This window comes from Elaeis guineensis, chromosome 6 (genome assembly GCF_000442705.2).
Source record: "Elaeis guineensis isolate ETL-2024a chromosome 6, EG11, whole genome shotgun sequence".
Classification (NCBI taxonomy): domain Eukaryota; kingdom Viridiplantae; phylum Streptophyta; class Magnoliopsida; order Arecales; family Arecaceae; genus Elaeis; species Elaeis guineensis.
The window spans coordinates 38879348-38904696 of NC_025998.2; the positions used below are offsets into that span (position 1 = coordinate 38879348).

The 25349-nt window shown below is 39.0% G+C and overlaps 1 protein-coding gene across 1 annotated transcript in view; it reads left to right on the top strand.

The window, feature by feature from the left end:
- Positions 1 to 25349, top strand: part of LOC105061568 (uncharacterized) — a 39992-nt gene that overhangs the window by 11653 nt on the left and 2990 nt on the right. The window contains exons 3-17 of the mRNA XM_010945661.4: positions 9389 to 9416; positions 9505 to 9627; positions 11273 to 11384; positions 11551 to 11588; positions 11704 to 11757; positions 15703 to 15771; positions 15863 to 15979; positions 16117 to 16185; positions 20575 to 20654; positions 20764 to 20973; positions 21079 to 21325; positions 21408 to 21500; positions 21603 to 21770; positions 21880 to 22007; positions 22122 to 22260. Coding sequence (XP_010943963.1) covers positions 9389 to 9416; positions 9505 to 9627; positions 11273 to 11384; positions 11551 to 11588; positions 11704 to 11757; positions 15703 to 15771; positions 15863 to 15979; positions 16117 to 16185; positions 20575 to 20654; positions 20764 to 20973; positions 21079 to 21325; positions 21408 to 21500; positions 21603 to 21770; positions 21880 to 22007; positions 22122 to 22260 — 1675 coding nt within the window. The remainder of the gene's footprint in view (positions 1 to 9388; positions 9417 to 9504; positions 9628 to 11272; positions 11385 to 11550; positions 11589 to 11703; positions 11758 to 15702; positions 15772 to 15862; positions 15980 to 16116; positions 16186 to 20574; positions 20655 to 20763; positions 20974 to 21078; positions 21326 to 21407; positions 21501 to 21602; positions 21771 to 21879; positions 22008 to 22121; positions 22261 to 25349) is intronic.

A 25349-nucleotide genomic window follows, 5' to 3' on the forward strand; every position in this document is an offset into this window, starting at 1 on the left:
CACACTTGCTTTGGCCAAAGATTTTCTGAACTCAGTCTTGTGAATCGCATAGGACTTCTCCTTTTCTACCAAAGTAATAGATTCCATCTAGGTGCATCCTACTCTAAATAGCGAACGTGAACTTACTGTAGCCAACATACACAGCATAGATCCGAATGGCTAGGGATCAAGGGAATGTGCAGTCAAACTCAATAGCCTCACTGTGAATAGTCGATGACATCGCTGGTCAAAGGACCATTCACACCACTGCAGCATCGAGAAGATCACTGATGAGTGAGTAAACATTCAAGTGGTTTCTCGTGTTGGCCACGCTCAGTGCAAGTTGTTCTCTAACAACCACCTGCACTCTCACCTCAATATCTTCACACCGCAGGCTCGAGACTCATCTATCCAAAAGGAAGGTGATCCATGCACCGATCTCAAATGGATTGATCACTGTCTCCGTGGCGGTCCTTCAATCGGGAGCATTTAGAAACTAATCACTAATAATGTATGTCTCAAATTTTCAACACCTTGAGAATATACAAAATCATCTTTGTTAATTTTTAGGATAAATCATGGACACATAAACATGATTGGAATAAAATTATTCTTTATTAATAATAAAAATTTAAAAGTGTAAAGTTTTGTCCTGAAATTACAAAATGTGTCAGCCAACAATTGATTTCTAAGGCACACATCTAACAAACTCCCACTTGACTTAAAGCCAATTGGCCATGTATCTAAGATCCATCTTCTCAAGGTGAGCTTCGATCTTCTGCTGATTGAGAGGTTTGGTCAGTGGGTCCGTCACATTCTATGTGGAGTCGACTCTCTACATCTCAACGAACTTTTCGAGGTATTCGCGTATGATGTAGAATCATCACTCTATATGTTTAGACTTTTGGTGAGACCTGGGCTCCTTAGTGAGGGTTATGGTGCCGTTGTTGTCGCAGTGCAGTGCAATAGCATCCGATGGCATCACACTTAGCTCCATAATAAACTTTTTGAACCAGAATGCTTTTTTAGCAGCTTCAGAGGTGGCGATATTCTTGACTTCCATGGTTGAATCTGCAATGACCGATTGTTTAGAACTCTTCCAGCTAACCGATCTCCATTGCACAGAAAAATACACTCTAATGTAGACTTTCTATTATCGATATCAGACATGAAGTCCGAATCGGTGTATCCTTCCACTTTCAGCTCTGATGTCCTGTCAAAGATCAAGAACAAATTCTTAGTCTTTCTCAAGTACTTAAGGATGTTCTTCACAGCAATCCAGTATTCTTCATCTGGATTCACCTGATATCTGCTCGTGACACTCACGGCAAGGGCTATATTAGGCCGTGTACGCAACATGACATACATGAGACTCCTTATTGCTGAGGCATAAGAGATCTTGCTCATGTGCTTGATCTCCTCAGGTGTGTCAGGACACATCTTGGAGAAATGAATGCCATGCCTAAGGGGTAAGAGATCCCTCTTAGAGTTTTTCATGCTGAACTTTTTCAGCACCTCCTCTATGTACATATGCTGTGAGAGTCCTATCGTTCTCTTAGATCTATCCCTATATATTTTTATACCAAGAATGTAGGAAACTTCTTCTATGTCTTTTATGGCGAACTCTTTTGACAACCATACTTTGATCGATGTCAGCATCAAAATATCATTCCCAATCAGGAGGATGTCATCCACGCACAATACGAGAAATGTGACAGCGCTCTCATTGACCTTTTTGTACACACGGCTCATTTTTGATGAAATCAAATATTTTGATCACATCATTAAAGCAAGTATTCCAACTCTGAGATGCTTGTTTGAGTCCATATATGGATCTTTGCAGCTTGCAGACTTTGTGATCACTATCATTGGACGTGAAATCCAAAGGCTGCTCCATATACATATCTTTCTCAAGATATCCATTTAGGAAGGCAGTTTTCACATTCATCTGCTAGATTTTTATAATCATAAAGAGCTGCAACCGCAAGCAGAGTCCGGATGGATTTCAGCATGGCCACAGGCGAAAAAATTTTTTGATAGTCAATGCCTTCGCATTGACTATAATCTTTTGCTACCAACCGTGCCTTATAGGTCTCTACCTGACCATCCGATCCAATTTTTCTCTTATAGATCCATTTACATCCAATAGGTACAATACCTTCAGGTGGATCAACTAAGGTTCAAACCTGGTTGGAATGCATGGAGTCAATTTCTGACTTCACTGCTTCCATCCATTTCTCGGAGTCTACATCTGACATCGCCTCATCGTAGGTCTTGGGATCATTTCTAATGTCCCTATCTCTCACAAGGAACGCTTCCTCTAGATCCTCGGTAAAAATACCTAAGTATCTTTCAGGAGGACGGAAGACCCTACTTGATCTACGAGGTGGAAGTGGTACCACATCTACTGGCTTATTATTGGGTTCAGATTCTTGGACTCGATACTCTTCAGAGACTTTCTTCTCGAGCTCAATCTTCCTCCCACTGCCTCCATCCTGGATAAACTCATTTTTCAAGAAAATGGTATGACAGCTCATAATCACATTGTGATTCTCAGGAAGATAGTAGTATCCCATGGATTCTTTAGGATATCCTATAAAATAAGTCTTAAAAGATCTAGCATCTAACTTGTCCGTCTGCTGTCGCTTGACATAGACCGGACATCTCCAAATCTTGACATAATCAAGAGTTGGCTTCTTACCATGCCATAACTTGTATGGTGTGATAGGAACAGATTTAGAAGAAATCCTATTTAATAGATGAATTGCTGAATGTAACGCATGTCTCTACAAAAAGACGAAAAGATCTGTGAAGCTCATCATGGATTGAACCATATCTATTAAGGTCCGATTCTTCCTTTCGGATACCCCATTGAACTAAGGCATCCTTAGAGGTGTCCATTGTGAGACTATATCGTTATCTTTGAGATAGGTCCGAAATTCTCCACTAAAGTATTCTCGTCGATTTGATCGAAGAACCTTTATGAATTTTTCGATTTGATTTTCTACTTCATGTCTAAACTCTTTAAACTTTTCAAAAGCTTCAGATTTATGGTACATCAAATACATAAACCCATACCATGAATAATCATCGGTAAAAGTTATGAAGTAGACATAGCCACCCCTAGCTTGTACGTCGAATGGACCACACACGTTAGTATGTATCAGGGTTAATATCTCGTTGGCCCTTTCTTCTTATCCCACAAAGGGCAGCTTAGCCATTTTTTCTTGAAGACAGGACTCACAAACTGGATAAGACTCGAAAGTCAATGGTCCGAGAAGATCATCTTTCTTCAGTTTGTTAAGTTTGTCCTCTCCAATATGGCCTAGCCTAAAGTGCCACAGATACTTTTGGCTAATCCTATCTCTAAGTCTCTTAGATCCTATGGCATTCACAGTTTGCTTGTTAATGTTGACACTCGCATCTATATGCAAATAATAAAGATCATTAATCAAGAAAGCACGTATAACAATTTTATTTTCAAAATAAATTGAACATATATCTTTATTGAAATGAAAATTATAGTTATCCTGTACCAGCACAGATATGAAAATCAAATTCTTACTGGCATAGATACATAATAGCAGTCTTTCAAAATTAAACTAATCCCTAATGGTAATCGTAGAGGATAGGTCTCGATGGTTACAGTAGCAATCCTTGCTCTATTGTCGACCCAGAGAATGATCTCACCTTCCCTCAATCCTTTAATTTCTTAAAGACCTTGCATAGAAGTGCACAAATGAGCACTTGAACTAGAATTAAGAATCCAACTAGAAGAAGAGAAAACTGTTAGATTAGTTTCAATTACGAGCATATCAGATGTACCTTCAGAAGACTCATCTTTCTTCCTGTTCTTGACAGGCGTCAGGTAGGCCGGACAGTTTCTTCTCCAGTGGCCTTCGATATTGTAATGGAAACACTTTTTCTTGTCGTCAGCCTTCTTTGGAACCTGCTTCTTGGGCTTGGCCTTGTTCTTTTGCTTCTTCACTGGTTTCTTCTTCTTCTTGAAAGAAGACTTTCTCTTAGAGGAAGTCCGCTTCATAATCAGAATTATACCTTTTAAACTTTTCAAGATGCCTTCAACTGTTATCAGCATGTTCAGTAATTCGGACAAAATGCTATCAATCTTATTCATATGGTAGTTCATGATGAACTGCCCATACGAATCAGGAAGAGACTGAAGGATCAAATCCACCTGCAATTCTTTATCCATGTCGAGCTTCTGAAGCTCCTCGATATCCTTGATCATTGTTAAACAATGATCATTGATGGACTGTCCATCATGCATTTTCACTCTGAATAGTTTTCGAGGGACCTCAAAGCGAGCTGTGCGACTCTGCTCACACAGTACAACTTTTGCAGGTGAGTCAGTATCTCTTGGGCAGTCCTCATGTCTTCATGCTATCGCTGAAGATCATTGGATATGGACGCTAGAATGTAACACTTCGCCTTGTTATCCTCATCCATCCATTTTTCAAGTGCGGCTCGTTGATCAGGAGATGGACGAGTTGGTAACACAGGCGCATCTTGATCAAGAACATGAGTTAGTTTCTCAGAACTAAGAACAATTTTCAAATTTCGGAGCCAGTCTTTGTAGTTTGTTTTGGTCAACCTATTGGTATCAAGGATACGAGCTAAGGGGTTGGCACTCGACATGGTTATCTGCAGAGAGAATAGTTTCTAGTTAGATATTTATACTTATAAAATGTTTGTTTTAGGAACTTCAAAAACAAACAAAAAGCTTCCACTATTTTCTCAAATCTCCACACTCGGATGGAGAAACAGAAATCTATACGCGATCGGTTTCAAGTGGGTACTGCGGTCCCACTAATCTATACACACCTCACCTAACAGTTATTGGTGAGTATGCTCAATAAGTGGACAATACCTTGTCCATTGCTTCACTAAGCAAGATGCAGCGGATTTGATCTCTAAGTCCTGTGGCCTCACCTAACAGTTATTGACATATTTCTTAGTTAAGTCAAATCCATCGTTCACCAGCGGATGCAAAGCCGTCATTGAGACCATCACCTAACAGTTATTGGATCCAACCCCATCTCTACCCCGGGGCATCAAATGCCAATAGAGTGATTGTACCTTCCTGATGCAACCGAACCACTGTAACCAGTCGAGAACGATCAACACCAAGAAGGCATCCATATCTCTACAACGATGGAAGACCTCTAGACTTAATATTGAGGAGATTTAGGTTTAGGTCTCTTTTAAATAAGCAGATATGACATCCGACTGATCAAATTCAGGTCAGCACATCCACATATCTGACCAACCTAGTCGGCATTGGTGAACTCGAGTCAACAAGCGATCCTGTGCAAAACTGAATCTCCCAAAATGGCCAGATAAGTTAAGATGAGTGGGGGTCCCTCCGTTGCTTTCCTTAGACATCAACGAATTGGTGAGATCAAACAATGAAATCAATTAAATAACCACCATCTAGATACTTGCCTTAGACATCAAATTGATCGATTAGAATCGATTAGGTTAGCTTATTGAAACAGGCCCGAACTACTGAGTCAAATTTGATATTGAGTTAATCAATTTACATCAAAATATGAATCGATGCGACCAACTACAACTAAACTCGATTTTGAGCTTTTAGTTACAAAGAGACATTGCCTCTAAATTACACAATATTTTTTGTACAATTTTTTTCAAATGTGGGTAAACTAGCTAAATCGTGATCCTTCAGTGCCTAGTCCACAACCCGGCCTGAGCTGCTCTTTGGCATACTGTAAAAAGAAGAGTGACCTGATAGCTTAGTAAGTTAGCTCAACACTTTTGGTTGGATCAAGCATATGTATGTATAAATAAAAATATGCTTGAAAAATTACTAGATATCATTATATGGCAAATTTTCAGGAAGGAAATCTGCAACCGAGATGCAGATGATAAACAATTTAAAAATTTACATTTCAAAATACTAGTATAAAAAATAGTTTTAAATGTGTTTCATGGAGAAAACTCTTTTTATAAAAAATTCACTAGAAGCAAATTACAATTTTTGTCCTCCATTTCTTAGCAACTATGGATATGATCAGCCTCATGACAAGGTCAGGCAAAGACTAGCTTCTAAAAACATGATTTGCCAATAATCAGCCTGGATTAGGTACGCTTAAAAAGAACTTCATTTGAATTACACAAACATGCTAGTGATTAGCCTTGACTAAATAGGCCCAAAAGAAACTAGTTCCGAACCCGTGTGGCCAATGATCAGTCCTATTGGCTAGGCCTGAATTATAGTCAATTAGAGAGTAAACATTTAATCCAAACCAAAACTAGTTTCTTAATCTTATATTGACCATAATGCTTTCAAATGGAGTTTGGCATCTTAGTACACATTTCCATCATGCAAAATGAACAATATTGTATGATCATGTTGGAAAAAGGGACATGCTTGACCCATATTTTTTAAAATAAATTCTTATGCAGGGTAAGTCAAGCATAATAATATTTATTTTCACACATTTTATTATTAACTATATAAGTTAAATTTTTCAAGAGCTGCTGTCATTTCAAAATACTAAGGTCTTTATACTAAGGAGTAAAATGGTTTGTTGTATTGCCTGGGGCATACTATACCCTGCCATACCAAAAGAAAATTGGTATGACACTCAACTTTGAGGCGGTACAAGTCCTATACCATGCTGTACCATTCGGTACTGTGGCGTACAAACTTGTATTGAGATGTACCAAGATATGAACTATTCGGTACTGAAGCATATCAAGCTATATCAAGGTGTACCAAGAAAAAAATTAAGAAAAATAGTTAGAGAGCTATTTTGGTACATAATGCATATGATACCATAATGAATTGGTAAGATATCGATATGGTATCCCGTATCAAGATTGCTGTTTTGAGTAAATATGTTGAATTGTTAATCAAGATACAAGTTTCAAAAATAATTTTTCTAAAATTTTACATAAAAACACTTGGATGATGGAGGCACTTATGGGTCTAGATTTTCAAGTTCCTTCATCAAGGCTCCAAACATAGTTACAGTTATTTTTTTTGGGTAGAAGAAAGGTCCCATTAGGTTGTGAGGATTTTTCAAGACTACACAGTATACGATCTTTCAAGACTCCACAGTATAGGATCCTTCTAGACTATGGGTGGTGACCCTAGATCTGCACATCAATATCAATGGTTCCATTTTGGATGGTAGATTATAGATCTAGGCCCACACTATAGAACCCAATTCATCATCTAGGAATCCTTTCTGTCCCCTATGTTAAGCTATTCATCAAAATTAATTGGTAAGAAGATTAGGGTTTACCTTAATTAAATGAGTAGAGTGTGAAATCCCCATGCTAATCTTCTTGTTGTTCAAATGATTGAGCCCTTATGCAAAATCAAGATCAATAACTAGAGGAGAATAAAGAGTGGACGAAGGACAATGGTGTGAAAAAATGAGGAAGACAATGAGGGGCAAGGCCGGTCGAGTGGTGGTGCTCGGCAGCCCAAAACCAACGAGATCCATGACCATCGATTGGATCAAGGGGTGAGGGCCTAATTTGGGCAAAGGGAGCAGGGCAAGGACTGTCTGTGGTAGGATCTAGCAAGACAGGCAAAGGATGAGATGGAGGTTGATAGGATAGGGCGATTGCATGACCATACAAAATCTATTTTCCCCCCAATATCAGGGAAAGAGAGAGAGTGAGAGAGAGAGAGAAAGGGGACCTGCATTTATATTAATTTTTTCAATGGAGAGATGGGAAGAGAGAGAGACCATATGCCAAGTTAGGAGATAAAGAGATGTCCGAGGAGTGGCAACAAGGTTTGCTGAATTGATATTGGAGAAGGTATTGTGACCAATGACCGGTTTGGCACAGTATGGATCCATACTACGTGGGTCTAGAGCACATTGACATAGGGAGAGTTGGAGAGAGAGGGGGAGAGGGAGGTGAGATGAAAAGAGTTAGAGAGGAAGGAAGATAGAGGGAGGGAGGTAGAGAGAGGAAGAGGGAGGAGGAGAGGCCAAGAGAAAGTGCTTGAAAGTTCTCATCATTGTGGAGGGAATGGAACCCTAGGCTATAGGGTTAGGACAGAGAGAGGGGGGGATGCTTACTAGTGACACCAAGGGAGGGGGAGAGGGCGAGCATTGAGTCTTGATAGGGCATGCTCCCAGGGTCGTGAGCATTAGGGGGGAGGGGTGTCTTGAAACACCACGAGTTGGAGGGGATGGGGAAGGCTTTTTAGCAAGCCAGGAAGGGGGTTTACTTGAACCGAGCCGGTTTGGCTTATTTACTGAGCTGATAGGGTGAATCATCTTAGTTTTCCCATCAATTTGGTCCACACTGAACCAAGTGGTTTAGGGCAGTACGACGGACCATGCCAAGCTATGCATCGACTAAGGGGTCCGATGAGGATACGAAAGTTCAACTAGTATTGGTGACAAAGCTTATAGTGCCAGTAGCAAGCAAAGATAGTGCCAGTGCAGAAGCCTATGTCGGGTTAACAAAAATGGAGAAGGGAGAAAAGAGATAGGGATTGGTCTGGGATTAGTCGAGCAACCACTGACAAGATCGACCTGAACAAGGGGGATAGTGAGGTGATCGAAGAGGAAAAAGAGAAGGGATCTATGATGACGATGGCGAGTTAGAGGAAGAGAAAAGGGGAGCCGAATAGGGATTGGGGCTTTGGCATTGGCAAGTAGCTTCTATTGGTGAATCTGACTCAGTGTGGCAGCAAGAGAAGCTAAAGAGAACCTGAGAGGGATGTGAGTAGAGGAGATGGGAGGTGGTGGTGGAACACGGGAGGGAAAGAAGGAGAAAATAAGGGAGTGGGAGAGATGATCTCTTGGTGGTTGACCAGTGGAAGTTGGTGAGGAAAGTGGTAGTAGGGAGGGAATCAAGGCTGGAAATAGCTTTGGTGATCGCGAAACAAGGAAGGAGGGGAAAAAAGCGATGTGGTTTCTGGTGACCTCATGCATGCCTTCATGGTTTTGGGTAGTTTTGCACATGCTTAGGGAGCAAGACAAGGCTCTCAGCGATGGCTCCGGACCCACCCACCCCATATCAGGTGGACATTTTGCATCGATCCCTCTTTTCCAGTTAGGGAATCCATGGTCTTTTCTCCCCCTATGATGGTGCCACCCTGCTCACCAGTTGTAATCGGGCTACATGGTTCAACAAAGCCAATCCACGGGACTATGTCTCATTCTCAGCCAGTCCAAAGGGTTGGTCCTCACAAGAGGTGAATAGAGTAGGGTGCTAGTCATCAACCAAACTTGTATACTTTATATTTCTTTTTAAGTTGCTATTTGCATTTTATGTGCTGTAGTTTGATGTAAAACTTGTGTAGTGCTTAATATTCAATACCACCTATCTTTTCTTATGTGAATTTTTTCGATATACTAATACATGCTTGTTTTTTTATTATTATCCACCATAGCGAGGATGACATTGAAGATATTCAAAAGGTTAGTTTTGGAAATAACAACATCGCTATGAACTCCACCATAAATCACCAGAATTTTACTAAATGATAATTCTGTTGTCTCTTTGCAGGAAATTTCAGTATTGTCCCAATGTCGGTCTCCATATATTACTGACTACTATGGTTCCTATTTGCATCAAACCAAACTCTGGATAGAAATGGAATACATGGCTGGGGGTTCTGTTGCTGACCTAGTAGGTTTATATTTACCTTCTGCTTTTTGTTGTTTGTTCACTCATCAAATTTATGCATAGTTCTTAGTTCAGCTTGTTCTATTATCTTTATTTTATTTTATTTCCTTTTTTGAGAATAAATTACAGTATTTTATCGTACCTATAGAATAATAAAGAAATACAACTATCAAGTATTCACGATGGCCTCCTATCTTTAAGACCAATTTCTATTCAGAGAATCCTTATCTTCTCTCTGTTATTCTTTTGATTTGGTGAAATGTGGGATTTCTTAGTGCAATGACCATCAACAAATCAATGTTTGGATCTTATTAGCAGGTGTACTCTTTTGGGAATATAGAGCAGAAACCATAGGTCATATTCTCATCCAATGCCCTTTGTCAATAAATCATTGAACAAGTTTTTTTCAACTTGTCAGTTCTTCTTTGGTATTGCTTTCTATAAGCTCCACATCGAGGCTTTCTGATATACCTTATCTTAATCATGTGGTGCCCCTTTGATGCATTGCCATCTAGGTTATTGAGGGAATCTAGATGGAGAATAATCTATGATTTTTTTTCATGGGAATATGAATTCCACTTTGGGTGGTGTTCTGGAGGGCGAACATCCATCTATAGGCTGGTACCTGGTGACGCATGAATATTACTGTGTCATGTGATGATCTTGAAGGAAGTTCATTTTCTACTAGAAAAAAGAAGTTTTTGCAGGTCTCTGGAAGGATAAAATACTACCTCTGATGGGCGGTTGATGAATTATACAAACTTGGGAAATTCTTTGTCTAACTGCTCCATTGTTGTGGGAAGTTGTTTTTCCAGACTTTCTGCAGAAGATTACATTATTAATATATCATTTATCTTTCTTGGTTGTGGAATTGACACTGTGAATCGGATCCTTGTTGAAGGGTCTAAAGTGTTTTTAAGATCTTGAGTCATGTGGACCACAGTGAGGAGGATCTACCGGATAGTCAGTGTGGGTCATATTTGGTAAATACCTGTAGGGGCATGTGGATTATCATCTTGCATCAGTCCTTATCATCATATTTTTGCATTGCGCTTACTCTGCTGGTTTTGTGCTGATTATTGTCATGCTTTTTTAACAGGATTTTCTTCTTAAATCTCTTACTGTACCTGCTTTCAGTTTACTAAATAAAAGATTGTTCCTGTGATACATTAGTGACGGTAGAAGATTTTCAAGTTTGATTGGCTTAAGCTGTTCCAATGAATTTCTCTACAGATTACTGGCATCTTTTCCAGATTTTTTGCTTAAATACACGTCAAAAATTCTGCTAGCTATATGAAAGAATTACCTATAGATTTCACCTCCAATTTGCATGAGCCTCCAAGGGAGTTCTAGGTGAGATCGGTGATGGAACTCAACCGGAATCAGTTTTTGAGAGTGATAGACGTACATATGCTACTGAGTCCTAATTTGTTGCTGAAGTGTAGCTTTAATCCGTAGTAAGGGTTATTCATTAGTGGTTGAAGCCAGAATAATAGGATGTTATTTTCTCTGCTAACAAAAGAAAAACTGTTAATCTCTCTATAACTGCTGCTCAATATGAGAAAGTTGTTTAAAGAAAAATCTGAGTAGGGTGTTTTTTTTCTAATAATATAGCAATTTATATATAATTCCTTCTTTTCTCCTGTAGCTTCAAACTGGTCCTCCACTGGATGAAATGTCTATTGCATGCATTCTACGGGACTTACTGCATGCACTTGATTATCTTCACAATGAAGGCAAAATTCATAGAGATATAAAAGGTCTACCCTTACTCTATTTCCCTGTTTGATGCATGTCAGTCCATTTTCAAGATTGTTTGAAACATATAATACTTGCCTTTTGGAACTTTATGCTGACCAGCTTGTCTTGTCTGTATCCAAGTAATATAACAAATACCAACACAATCTGTTATCTGATCTTTTGCAGCGGCAAACATTCTGCTTACTCAAAATGGAGAGGTCAAGGTTCGAAAATTATACTGCCTAAAGACTACTTGATCTATATGAAAGATAGGAAGTGCCATAAAACTTTACAGTCAATGGTTGCATTTACTTCTATATGCTGCTTTTTATATTGTAGGTTGCAGACTTTGGTGTTTCTGCACAACTGACGAAAACAATATCAAGAAGAAAGGTACTGTCGTCTTTTTGTTACGTATTTTACTCCTATGAAGCCTACATAGTTCTAATCAAAAACAAGAACTAGAAACATATGATAGAAACCATACAATCTCAACAACTTGAAAAATCAGAAACAGAAAAAGAAACCATTTGGCTAATGCAATATCATATCGGAATATTTTCATGGTAGAACTTGTTTGAGAGTGTCTTATCATATGAAATTCCTTAAGATGCTTATAACATAAGATACACTACTAGCGGCTAACAAAGCAAATGCTAACTTGCATAAATATGATTGGACAAACAAAGACACTAAGACACATGTCAAAAGAATGGTTCTTGAGTATAAAATTTCACCAAGATCAAAGATTTTTAACCTTGGAAGGTTCTAGTCTTGTGCAGGGGAGTCTTTGTATGATTAGTATCTGTTATTTTCTGGTGGCAAGGTGGAACCTATTTAATGAATTTTCCACTGGTTTGAGTGCCATTTGGTGATACACTTATCATGAAACAATGCCAAAAATTGCAAGCTAAAATCTCTTGATAAGTGATTTTGAAAGATATAGTTTGTGCAAGTCATTATCAAGGAAAAACATGGCAAAGAGTTTGATGAGTAGAGATATAGACCATTGAAGAAGCAATCACTCCTCATACTGAAAGATATCTTCAAGATGGAAGATAAAATTTGTAAGGGACATAGATTAAAAGTCAGCAATGGGCTATAGACTTGGAAGTTAGAAATATTACTGACCAGTAGTTAGGTAGACATTCTTGGACTTTGGAGTGCAACACAATACTACTTTAAAGGGTCTAACATACTGTTGTTTGGAATTAAGTCCAAAGAATCTTTCTATTGGGGCACGAGGAGGGTGTAGATATATCTTGATCAGTCTTTTGAGTTGCATTCCTTAGGCAGCTTTCATTAGCATTTAAGAAGTAGCCTCATTTTATGCATGGAGTGATGAAACCTCACTATAGGAGAAGTAATAATAGCCTCAAAGAAATTGACTGTTTCCCCTCTACACCACTAATATGTCAAGTTCTAGGTAAAATTTCCCAATATGTGTGGATGATATTCCCTCTCACCTCTTTCTCTTCATGCATGAATGCACATGTACAAGTGTTGAATACTACGTCGATGCTCATATATAACTATCATCAATGTTCATCATCATTCAAGCCTTTTCCCCACCAAAATTTGTTTGGCTTTGAGCACTGGTCTAAGTTGAGAATACTCCATGGAAAAATTTAAGTGACATTTTCTGATTGGTTGTCAATCTGGCACCAACCATTGATGAATTAGTGCTGGATTTTTTGTCAAGCCAACATTAGGCAAGAGAGAGGTCTGCCATAAAGTCTAGAAGGCTAGTTAATGAGTAAGAAAACTAGCTTATTGGTCACAATTTAAGTCAATGCATAGTTTATATATGCATGTGTTTTGGAAGGCACATTCCCTGACACAATTAGATGTATTTATTCATTTATGAATGATGCATGTGTGCATGCATGCACATTTGGATGCATGCTCAGGATTCGTTATTGGTACATATACAGGCATGCATGCATATCTTTTTTCCGGGTCAATATACATAGTGGTCATTACTAGATCACTCGATGGTTCCTAGAAATCTTTCATCTCTTCCAGGCAAGTTTACTATATTCATTTATTTTGTTATGATCTTGGAGGCCTTTTTCTGCATCATCATGTAAAATCTGCCACAAAGTGTAAACTGGAGCGGTGGAACCTATCTTGCTTGGTATAGTGAGTCTTCCATCTAATCTTTATATCATCCTTTAAAGCTTATTGACTTACATTTCCTTATTTGGAAGATAATTTGCTTGTTATACGTATTTAAGCTTCTTTTTGAAGAACATAATATATAAAAAATTTGGATACATTATATAAATTTGGTTTTAGCAGTTTATGATAAAGAGTTTAAAGAGGATTTCAAGAACTTCAAATTTACTATACTTAAAGAGAATCTTTCTTAGCACTATTCTAAAGGCATTAAAACTGGCAAATGCCCATTGGTGCATTTGAAAAATCCTGGAGCATATGAAAATGTTTTAAAATTTTGGATTCTTTAAATGCTAATTTTTCCTAGAAGCAACATGAAATATTTGGCTATCCTCACAAATGAGCGATGATTGAGACAGGCCTTCAGGCTGACTGACTTCAACTTTCTAGATCACTGGAAGAGTTACTAAGGGTTTTCCAAAGGCTTAGGGTTTGGTGATTAGACTTCAGTTCAGGCAAGGCATAAGCCTTGAGGTGTGAGAAGTCAGTCTTTTATGGTTTAGCTTTTTATTGAAAATGAAAGATGCAAGAAGGAAGAAATATGGATGTACTTGTTTTATACTGAAAAATGAGGATCTAGCACCTTTGACAAATGGACACATCATGCGCAAACACAATAAAAAGGTTTGTGTTGTATTCATTCACTCTAAGGACAATGAACAGGTCAGAACTATGCATTCTCAAACTGGATATCTTGAATAAATATCGAGATCTTGCATATTGCAGCTCCAAAGCTATTGCCTAAACCCTGAAATGTTGAACCTAGGTCCATATAATTTAAGCAAGTTTGGAAGGGCATGGATCATCTCACCAGATCATTAAATTAAATATATACAATGATAAAAGGTGCCATGACTGATTATTATGAATACAGAATGAAAAGGCAAATTTGTTGTAACAATGTCTAAATGCTATAATGCACAATCTGCATACCAGATATGCGTATGTTCTTATTGACAACATAGCATGTACATGCTATCTTGAATAGCATATATGTTAGGCTTCTATATTTACTCCAACAGTTTGGCATATTGCTAGTCCTCCCAATATATAGGGAATGTGGGTGGTGAGGCATGGTAGTCTACCAAGGAGAACTGAAAAATAAAGGGATGTAATTTGTTTTAAACTTTAACTTTTCGGGCAACATGTGGGCCATGACTCCTACGATTTAATTATCCTCTGTCGCTTGTTTGTGGAATAAGACTTAAATCATGAACCTAGATCTCCTCCTATATTTGATGCTTGAGTCTCTTTGTTGTACCTTTTTTGTTTTTTCAGGGTGAAAAGGAAAACCCAGAATGACCAAGGGAAGGAAAACAGAGAAGGTCAAATTACAAAACACTGTCAGTTGGGACCCTGTTACTGGTCTCTAGCTAACTTGTGGATTCTGCCGAATTTGGCTACCTAATTTGCAGTATTGCAGCATTATCTTGAAATAAATCTCAAACCTGTTATAGTGTTTCAAGAGTAAACGCAATTATCTTAAAAAGGATGCTGTAATGCCATTATATCCTAATATTGGAATTGTAAAAATACTGCAATATATAAAGATAAGGCTATAAAATAGTATGTGGTTATTCAGGAGTTATACAAGGATAATGAAATTTGAGGGTCGCTTTTTTTTAATGGTCTTGAGGAAGAAAAATTCACAAGTGCAACTTTGCAATGTTGGTTGGATAGGCTCACTGCTGTAGCTTGGGAATGATGGTTGGATAGGTTCTTGCTCTAAGGATCAGCCTTTGCCTGGGTTATGTCTTTTTCTAACCAGCTAGACCATGAACCATCCTTTCAGTTGTTCTTGATTCTATCTCAGTTGGGGAAGAGGGGTGCTTGAGTGTCTTTTTCTCCTTTTTACTCCAAGGTTAGGGTAAGGCTTCAAATTTAGTCTTCTTCTAGGAGTACCTTTATTAACTGGTAGTTCTCTAATTGTACCATGTACTTTCTCCTAAAAGGAAGGGCATTCTAATTTTTGGATGAAGGAGATTGTGCTGGTTTCTGTTTTTGTATATGTAAGATCTGTTTGTGTGATACTTTATGATGCATTTTCATGACTTGAGCACGCAATGATGCATCTATATTCTATATTGAATGGTAGAGTATATTAGCTTAATAAATTCTACTATCCATGCATCTTGTACTTATAAGTTGAAGCCTACTCAGACATTTGTTGGAACCCCATTTTGGATGGCTCCTGAGGTTATTCAGAATTCAGATGGATACAATGAAAAGGTACCTGACAAAAATCTTATAGTTAGTCATTATATTCATTTTCAGTCTCCTAATGATTTTCTTTCTTACACAAATCTTATTTCTGATGCAGGCAGATATATGGTCTTTAGGTATAACTGCTATAGAAATGGCAAAAGGTGAACCTCCTTTAGCGGATATCCATCCTATGAGGGTTCTTTTCATGATACCACGTGAAAATCCTCCCCAGGTTTACTTGGACAATATCTATAATTTCCAAATTTTGTTAGCTATGAAGTTAAACCATCTTGACATTTTTTCTACTAATTGAAAAGTCAACAAGGTTTTGGCATTTAGAAACATAAGTGTTCTATTGATTTGGCGCAGCTTGATGAGCACTTCTCTCGGCCAATGAAGGAATTTGTATCGTTTTGTTTAAAGAAAACTCCTGCTGAGGTAATCTTTTCTTCTTATTACTTAATCATTATCTTCTATCTATTTTTGGTTTGAAGGTTACATAACAACCTTAAATGATTTCTAGAGAAGGGAAAACTTTTTTGCAGAAAATCAGCTGTTCTAGTTAAGGACTTAGCAGATAATATCAATAGTTACATATTTGTTTTAATTGCTAATACTCATCGAGTTCATACTATCAGTCAATTAATTGATTGACGATTCTTCCAAACCAGTAGCTAGAAACTATGGGAGGGAGTAAACCAACGATCCTCGGAACCATTTAGGGGGTGTTTGATTCGCAATTGGAATGGGAATCGGAATGGATTGGAATCGGAATCAGAATGGCCAAATCTCTCGAAGCATTTGGTTCACGACTGGAATCAGAATTGAAATAAAAATTTGAATCCTTAGAGAAGAGCAGGGATTGAGTTTTAAGTAGATTGGGCTATTCCCATTCCGTCTGAAAGCAAAATCGGAATGGGACTCCTTCCAACTAAACAGTTGGCATGGGAGTCATCCATTTTCATTTCGATTCCAGACCCCAACTTTCCCCAACCAAACATCCCCTTAGTTCATTCCCAATTGGAATGGTTCAGTACCCTGTTTCGGTTTGGTTATAAAAACCCTCCCTCCATATGGTTCGATGATTTGCTTCGAGAGCCTTTGAGGCTCTCCTTCTCCCCCCCGGACCAACAACTCAAGAAAGTTGGTGATTGAAGTGAGCGAGAGAAAGAGTGATCAAAATCCTAAACCTCCATCTCTTCTTGCCAGGACCTTGGGCTATAGAAACCCTAAACCTAATGGCAATTAATGCTTCCACTGAGTTGGTAGCGGTCAATTGCCGGGTCTGGCACACCTGCACTAGCCCCACCACCAAACACTTCATAGCTAGATCCCTCATCTGCTACTTCCCCAAGGCTGTGTCAAGTAGGCCTCCTCGTTTGATTCCGTCCTTCCTCCTGTCTTCGCCGCTTTGACGCTGGCACCCTCTCCCCCCTTCTTCCTTCCTGTCTCCCTCTTGCCCTCCTCTCTTCTTCTCCCTTCCCCTTCTCCCCTATTTTGATACGCCTCGGGATGGTACGATACAGGTCACTTTCAAGGTTTTAAATCCCGTGGGATAGAGGCGTCCCGATTTTCTCCCAGAACAGGACGTCCCACATCCCGCTCCTTCCCGATGGCCGTCCTGGTCGGGCATCCCGGTACACACTTGGGACACATGAATATGATTTATTTGAATTTATGTTGAAATTTTATTGATCTATTTATTATTTAAATATATTTGAACTTCTAAGATAAAGCACGGATGAATGTGATTTGTCCGATTTAAAAAAATATATAGGATAGAAATCCTAGCCTAAGCAGCATCTAATCACACATGAATAGATGAGTATTTAGTGGAGTCATGGATATCGATCGGAGCAGCTGTGTGAGGCCTGTGGGCCTGATGCTCGGGCCGAGAGAAATCACAAACTCAAAATATTTTGACTTTTGAGAGCTGTCCTGTGGACGCGATCGAATGGACGAGATCGAATGGATCGCATCATGCAATACACGGAAGAAATCCATATCATGATTGTATGTACTAGGTGTAATTAGACCGCTTTCAATCCCACACCACACTACCTCTTATATTTCACCAATTCCTGATTGCGTGCTGTCCACCATGCATATGCTCCAAGATTTGCCCGACGTCACTTGGACCTGGTGCATGTGCAATTGGACCGTGTCAAAGCCCATGGCAGATAACACGCCATGTTGCCCTTTATATTTCACCAATTCCCGATTGTCCATTATCCATCGTGCATAGGCTCCGAGATTTGCCTTTGTTCACGTAGACATTAGGAGTCTTAGGACTGCATCAAATCCCATGCTATGCTACCCCTTGTATTTCACCAATTCCCATTTGCACGCTGTCCCCTGTGCATCAGCCCGAAAGAGGCGAAAACCGCCTCAAGGGTTTCAACAGACCCTCCCTTCTCCCTGTTTCCTCGTCGGAGATCCGAACACCTTCCTCCCTCCTCTCTCTCCTCCCATCCGTGCTCCTCCCTGAGCGGCTCTACCCTCTCGTCCATGCTCCTCCCTTCCTCTCTCTCCTCCCATTTGTGCTCCCCCTTGAGCGGCTCCTCCCTCCCGTTTGTGCTCCTCCCTCCCGGTGATGATGACGATGGCAGCGGAAAGAAAGGTAAGTACGGCTCCCTCCCTTTCATGCTCCTCCCTCTTGGTGACGAATCAAAAAGGAAAAAATAGTGCAAGTCCCGACCGGGATGGCTGTACCGGTGCGTGATCCGGTCGGGAAGAAGGCGGGACGATCGGGATAGAGGCCGGATGCTTGTTTCGGGGTCCTACACCCGTCCCAGATGCCGGAATCTCAGAGGAACAGGACTAGATGGCCGGGACGGCCCTCGTCCTGTTGGGACTTAAATTCTTGGTCACTTCCTCTCTCTCCTCACTCTGCTCCTCCATCCCTATTTTGGTACAGACCCATACCATATCAATTTGATTGCTAGTCTATACGAGCCCCAATACCAGGTTGGCCGACCTTACAAGAAACTTTATGTGAGGGAATAAACTTGTAGCTGGAGCATTAATGCAATTTTTTAATCAGAATCATTTGGATGCTGATGATGCAAGAGCAATGCAGTGCTGAAAATGGTAGAAGATAAATGAGGAAATAAATATAAAGATTGGCAAATGAAATGTTAGGGTATAAATGAAAAGATAGATACTTTACCAATTCAAAGATAAATAGAACATATAAGATTGCTAATATGGATAAATCACTTATAGTGTGAGCAGCATATGGAATAATAGAAGATACAAGTTCCACAGGGCTAATGTTATCTGATTTAGTTTTTAAAAAAAGAAAGAATTTGCAATACACACTAGTGTGCTCCACTCTGGAGTGACTACTTGATATAGTGAAAATTGAGATAAATTCTCACCATTATTTCTTTTGTTAAAACATTTTTTTTTAGAAAAACCTAGTTTTAATTCCCGTTATAAGTTTGTTGAGGTCAAAGGAAGGGCCTCTTTAAAGTGCATTCCTTTGTTAAGGTGCAGTTTAACAGGTTCCATCCTCAAAACAGGCAAGAGTGGAACAATTTTTTTTTTTTTAAATTGGAAGTATGTTGATTAACTAAAAGTCCAAGAAAAATGGCCAGTTTGAAAAATTTTTGTGGTAAAGTTGCATAGATTGAACCTCTGGAAAGGTTGGAAGTTGCATCTTGTTAAGCCTGATGTACATTGTTAACTCATTCTTTAGCAAGTTAAGCTTTTGGGATCAAGTAGTTAGTTAATATTGTATGAGAGCTAAGGTTGATCCCCTCTAAATCAATCACTCATTAAATTAATCCAGTCATCCTCTTGACATTTCTCATGTTAATGCCTCCATGTATATGGTCCAGGCCATATCTCGTCTTGGCAGGGGGATGTTAAGCTTGACATACATGTTGGGCCATTCCTACTCAAGCATATGACAAAGAATTGAAACAAATGCAGATTGCAACTACTAACATGACAATAAATGCAACATAGAAAGGCTTTAGGTGCCAATCCATACCGTTATATTGCAGCTCACCAGCAAAATACTTTTTGCATATATTTCTATGATATTTAGTAATGGAGCGTTGTACTGTAACTACCATTGAAATTTCATAGACAACGACACTGATATATATGAAACCCTGATTTGTTGGAAGAATTGTTTCTTTGTCAACACTACGTTTTTGTTTTTCGAGGAAAGTAGACTCTATTTTCTTGATATTGTGATTTTGATATAATCCTAGTTACCCCTGCTTTTGTAGTATATATCTACAGCACTTCCACCTCAGATTTAGAATTTGTGTGAAGCTATGTTGGTTGGGCTTCTAAAAATGTTGATGAGCCAAAGAGTTCATATTTAAGCAGCCCCTGTATGTGCTTTTTGCTGCGCTTCTTAAAATGATCGTGAAATTTATTCATTGGATATTGTGGAAGGTGCACTTTTTAGAGTGGGGCCTTCATCAAAGGATGAATTTCATAGGGTAGTTTTATCATGTTATTCAAACTAGGTTCATTGGAGCAATTGGATTAGTACAGTTGTTACGATTTTACAAGCTTATTTTGCTCGGAGTATATGAAAAAGAAAAGTAAAAATGGAACTCATAATCATTTAAGTATGAGATATCAATCTTGATTGTGTAATGAAGACACTCTTTAGTCCTTTTTTATTATAACAGGCTAGTTACCTCATTCCTCTTTGTGGTTGCAAGTGTAGTGCTTCAACTTTGTAATTATATCAAAGTTATATCTACACATATAGGCTAGAGAAATATGATCACTTTTAAATTTTTTTGTTTATTTAATCATTATTTCCTTGTCTAAATATGGTTTTAAACATCTTAACTTCAGAGACCTAGTGCCAAGGAGCTTCTCAAGCATCGTTTTATCCGAAATGCTCGAAAAAGTCCAAGGCTCTTGGAGAGAATAAGGTTCACACTAGTCTTAATTTCTGTAACCATCTGATTTTATTTGGCCTCGTCTGCATGCTTTATCTACTTGTTTTGCATCTATTATCTTTTCATGCTGCTTTGCTGACAGAGAGCGCCCAAAGCTTAATCTAAAGGATGGCATGGACACCCAGAGAAATGGTCAACAGGTTTATGAGAACGCAACAAGCACTGTCAGAGTGGTCAGGGATATGAGAGATGAAGGAACTGGCACCATCAGAGTTGTTAGGGATGCAAGAGATGAAGGAACAGGCACCATGAGGGTGATGAAGGATGCAAGAGACGAAAATGCTCATTCCAGGTATTATATTTTATGATTTACCTAAATTCCTTCTCTTCTTTTCACTTGCTCCTCCTACTTCACTCGAGTCTTGGAGGTCCTAAGAAATGCTAGTTGGTATGTTAGCATGGATGGATCACAGGGTACAGGGACTGTCCGCAGTGTTGTAAAGCCACCACAAGTTGCTATGGCAAGAGAGAAAAGATCTGATGTTTCATACAGTCCTAATGTGATAAGAAAGACAGCAGAGAGAGAAAATCCTTGGATGCCTGCATCAGGAAATGCGTTTGATGAATCAAATTCTGGAACCATATTGCCGAAAGAAGCCGAAAGTGAACAGGAATCTAAAAGACTGGAAAGTTCTTTAGAAGATGTACACTTCCTACCCATGAAAATTAAGATTTGTACTTTGGCATAATGAGCTAATGTTAACTATTGTTGTGCTTAATATCTAGGGTCACCTATCAGTAAGTGGATCAGGAACCGTTGTTATACGTTCTTCAAGAGAAAGTCAGATTTATGCAGCATCAAGCAGTCAAAGTACCAAGGTAAAAGTCTTTATTGTGAATTGATGGTGCTTTATGGAGCACACGTCTGTTTTTGTGATCAAGATTGCATATGACCTCAATCTTTTGTCCCTTTCTTATTAGCCCATAGGCAAATACCCTTCAGTTGAAGATATGTCTACCAGTGGCACTGTTGTTCTGCATGACCGACATGATGAATCCGAGACTCCTCGAGGTTCAAAGTCTAGGTTTGGAATCCAAGAAAAAGCATCAAGTGTTTCACATGAAGATAGTGCAACCAACCTTGCAGAGGTGATTGCAGTTACACATATACTGCCACGATTCACACCCATGCATATAAATGTCATTTCATTGCTAGCAATTGCTTCATGCATGAGATTCTCCCTTGGATTAATTTCAGGCAAAAGCTGCATTGCAAGGGGGACTAAGAAGAGGAAATGCTCGGGAAAGACCCATATCGAGCAAACATAACAAGGATGCACTTGAAACTAAGATGGCGGAACGGTCAAGTAACTCTGAATCCTCTAGGTACATTGCAGATTGTGTTGCAAATTAATGACTAAAAAACTTTTAATCATTCAAAGACAGAATGTTCAATTTATCTGTTGACTTTTATCTCTGGTATTAATGTGTTTTTCTTAGAGATCCTAATGAGAACATTGATGTACAAAAACTACATACTAAATCACGTCAATCAAGTGATGTGCAAGCCAATGCCCGGGCTTCTGCAGCAGCAGCTTCTCCTGCGTTGTCATTGTTAATCATTCCTTCACTGAAAGAGGTCGGAGTAACAAGCTATATATACATATTATTTCTATATTGTTATTTTAATCATTATGATTCTATTGTCATGCTTGTGGAAAACCTTGATTGGAAGACTGATAAATTGCTGGGGCAACTAGAATCTAAGCAAAATACTGATTCCAACTTGTTAGAACTGAATATATAATTGTTGCATCAGAACTTGTAAATATCATGTTATGAATAGAAGTAAAGTGCCAATCAGCAAACATGGTACAGCATGGTACATATCATGATAGTGCCTTATCAGAAAGTAGCACTGGCACTGGCATGTAGCCGTGCTAGCGCATGCCAAGAACTAGTATGGTACAACATGTACATGCTAGTGCTAGATGTACTGTGCTTGATCCAGGCCATCATGTCACTGGCATTCAATACCTCGACCCATTGAGTTCTGATATATTACAAAGAGACATTTTATCTTCTATCATAAAAAGGAAAATTATATGCAATATTTTCACTCAACTATTTATTTTGGGAAATTTTTCCTTGTCATAATGTTGTTCCAAAAGATAAGCTCGTTTCTATCACTTGGAAACATGCTAGAGAACTTGTATTTGTGTTTTGATTAAATGATAGATTCATAGTACTTTTGTCATGCTGTAGAAATACATTCTTAATTTTATATTGACTCTCATGTCTACATGAAAGTTGCATTAGGTGCTTAGTTACTCCAAATATAATCTCTGTTACATTACTTTTCTATAGCATAAAACATTTAGATGGTGGATTTAGAACTCAACAAGTGAAGACATTATTGGGCAAGGAGAAAAAGCAACAGCAGCCATTAAATAATTGTTGTACAAGAGGGATTCTAATAGTTTTCCATTAGAATCTGACTTTGCAATTCATCAATTAAAACAACAGAATGTAGAAGGAAAAATGGAGAGCAAGACATGAAGATCTCTAGATAGGTGAACAAGATTACATGAGAACTTATCTGGAATTGTGTAAACATGGTTCACTTTAAGCTAATATCTTACAAGTGGCCTTTTTTAAAAAAAAAAAAAAAAAGAATGGATATAGTGGATAATTTTTTCTATGCAAGGAAATTTCCATTGACTTGAACAATGACTCAATAAGGACAAAGGGGTGGAAAAGAGCTTCCAGAGTGGGGTGTAGTGGTCCTTATAGGAGTCGGTTATCATTGATACCATACTTTAATGCTCCAAAGTGCATTTCTAGCTTCCCAGCAGAGTAAATGCCCAAATTCCACACCCCCCAACCCCACCCCAGAAGGGGGAAAATCTTACCTTGTCTTTACAGGCATATGGGAACCTTTACTCGGGTAAGAGACCCACTTGCCTTGCTGATCGCTTGCTTGCTGGCACCAAAGAACACCTTGCCCATAAGCCATAGCAACTAAGCAGCGAGGTTCACAAGAATTTTAATAGTAGCTGCTTAATAATTTCTCTACTTTGGTCCAGTTGACCCACTTCTCCATTAAACATTCTTGTAGAGACCTAATGGTTCGCATATAGTCAAAAGAAGCTCAAAGCTAGGTGACTTGTACAAAGTCCACCCTAACAAATACCTCATTTTTCACTCGAGGAACCAAGTTTCTAATCAAGCAAGTTGGGAATTTAGTGTTGGGGAAGTATACTTGCCTGTCAAGTCTTCTGTTGGATGAGCTCACACTGCTACTAAGATGATAGACAGTCTCATCCTGCAACTGGACTTCTAAGTTTATGGCAAGCCTATCTTGTTAGAAATTCCTCAGTTAGATATTCAACACTTGTTTTTGAGGGTTAACATATAGTTGAGAGGCATACTTCCTCCTTGGAGTCTTTAATTTTCCTTCATATTTTTATTGGGTTCTTTGCCTTACCCATCAATACCTATATTGACATGATATATAAATGGGGTGGGGTTGTGGTCTGTGGATATTAGTTGAAAACAAGAAACTTCTAAGGTCTATGGATAGCACGGAATAAATTGGAATAAACCTCCATTCCACTTTATCCCATGAAAAAGCCATTTTTGCTCTAAAATAAAGGACGTTGGTGGATGGGCAATAGGTGGGTTTCCCAAAAATTTTTTACCCACTTATTCCTCCTCACCTAGATAGAACTATTTGAATGAAAAGGAAGAACAGATCCATTTCAGTTTATCCCTCCATTTTTGCCCCATGTTATTCCCGTAACTTTGGTAGAACCATTTCTGGACCAAAAAGGGTGTTGAAAATTAGAAGGATATGAGACTTAAAACACACATACACCACCTGACACTTGTACTAGAGTCCACGTGATGTAGGTTGAGAGCGGGTCAAAAAACAATAGGAAATTTTGATGGTCATGCCTTGATCCTAGCTATCATTCATGGATAGGATCAAAGAATATAGACTTGTCTCGAACCACCTGGTTTGAGGCGTATCGAGCTGTACCGGCTGTGGATTGGGATAGTTCCAGCAATAAAATCGTGAAACTGCTGGAGGGGGAGAGGGAGAAGGAAAGACAAGAAGAGAGAATGAGAGAGGGAGGGGGAGAGAGAGAGGAAGGGAGGGAGAGGGCGGTGGTGAGTGGCGGCCATTGGAACAAGTCCGAGGGAGGGGGGGAGCTCTTCTACATGCGCTGGGACAGGAGTAGAGCCCCTATTTCTTTTTTGTCCCTTTTTTTGTATATATTTTTTGATTTGTTTTAAGTGAAGTCGGCAGCTACCGTCAATTTCACTTAAAAAATTCAAGAAAAAAGTTAGCAGTAGCTACAGACTTCACTTAAAAAAAATCAAAAAAATATATAAAAGGGACTGAAGTCGGTATTTCTTTTCGAAATAGGGGCTTCATCCTTGTTCCAATGCATGGAGGAGAGAGGGCTTCAAAAGCCCTTTACCCCCCTCCTTCAGCCTTGTTTTGGTGACTGCTGCTCACTGCTGCCCTCTCCCTCTCCCTCTCCCCCTTTGTTTCTCTCTTTTCTTCTCCCTCTCTCCCTCCCCTTTCTTTCATCTCTCTCTCAACCACGCTCTCCCTCTCCCTCTGTCTTCCTCTCCCTCCCCACCTCTCTATTCTCTTTTTTTCCTCTCCCTCTCCCTTGCTAGTTTCCTTGTCAGTTCATGCTGGAATGGCACGGCACG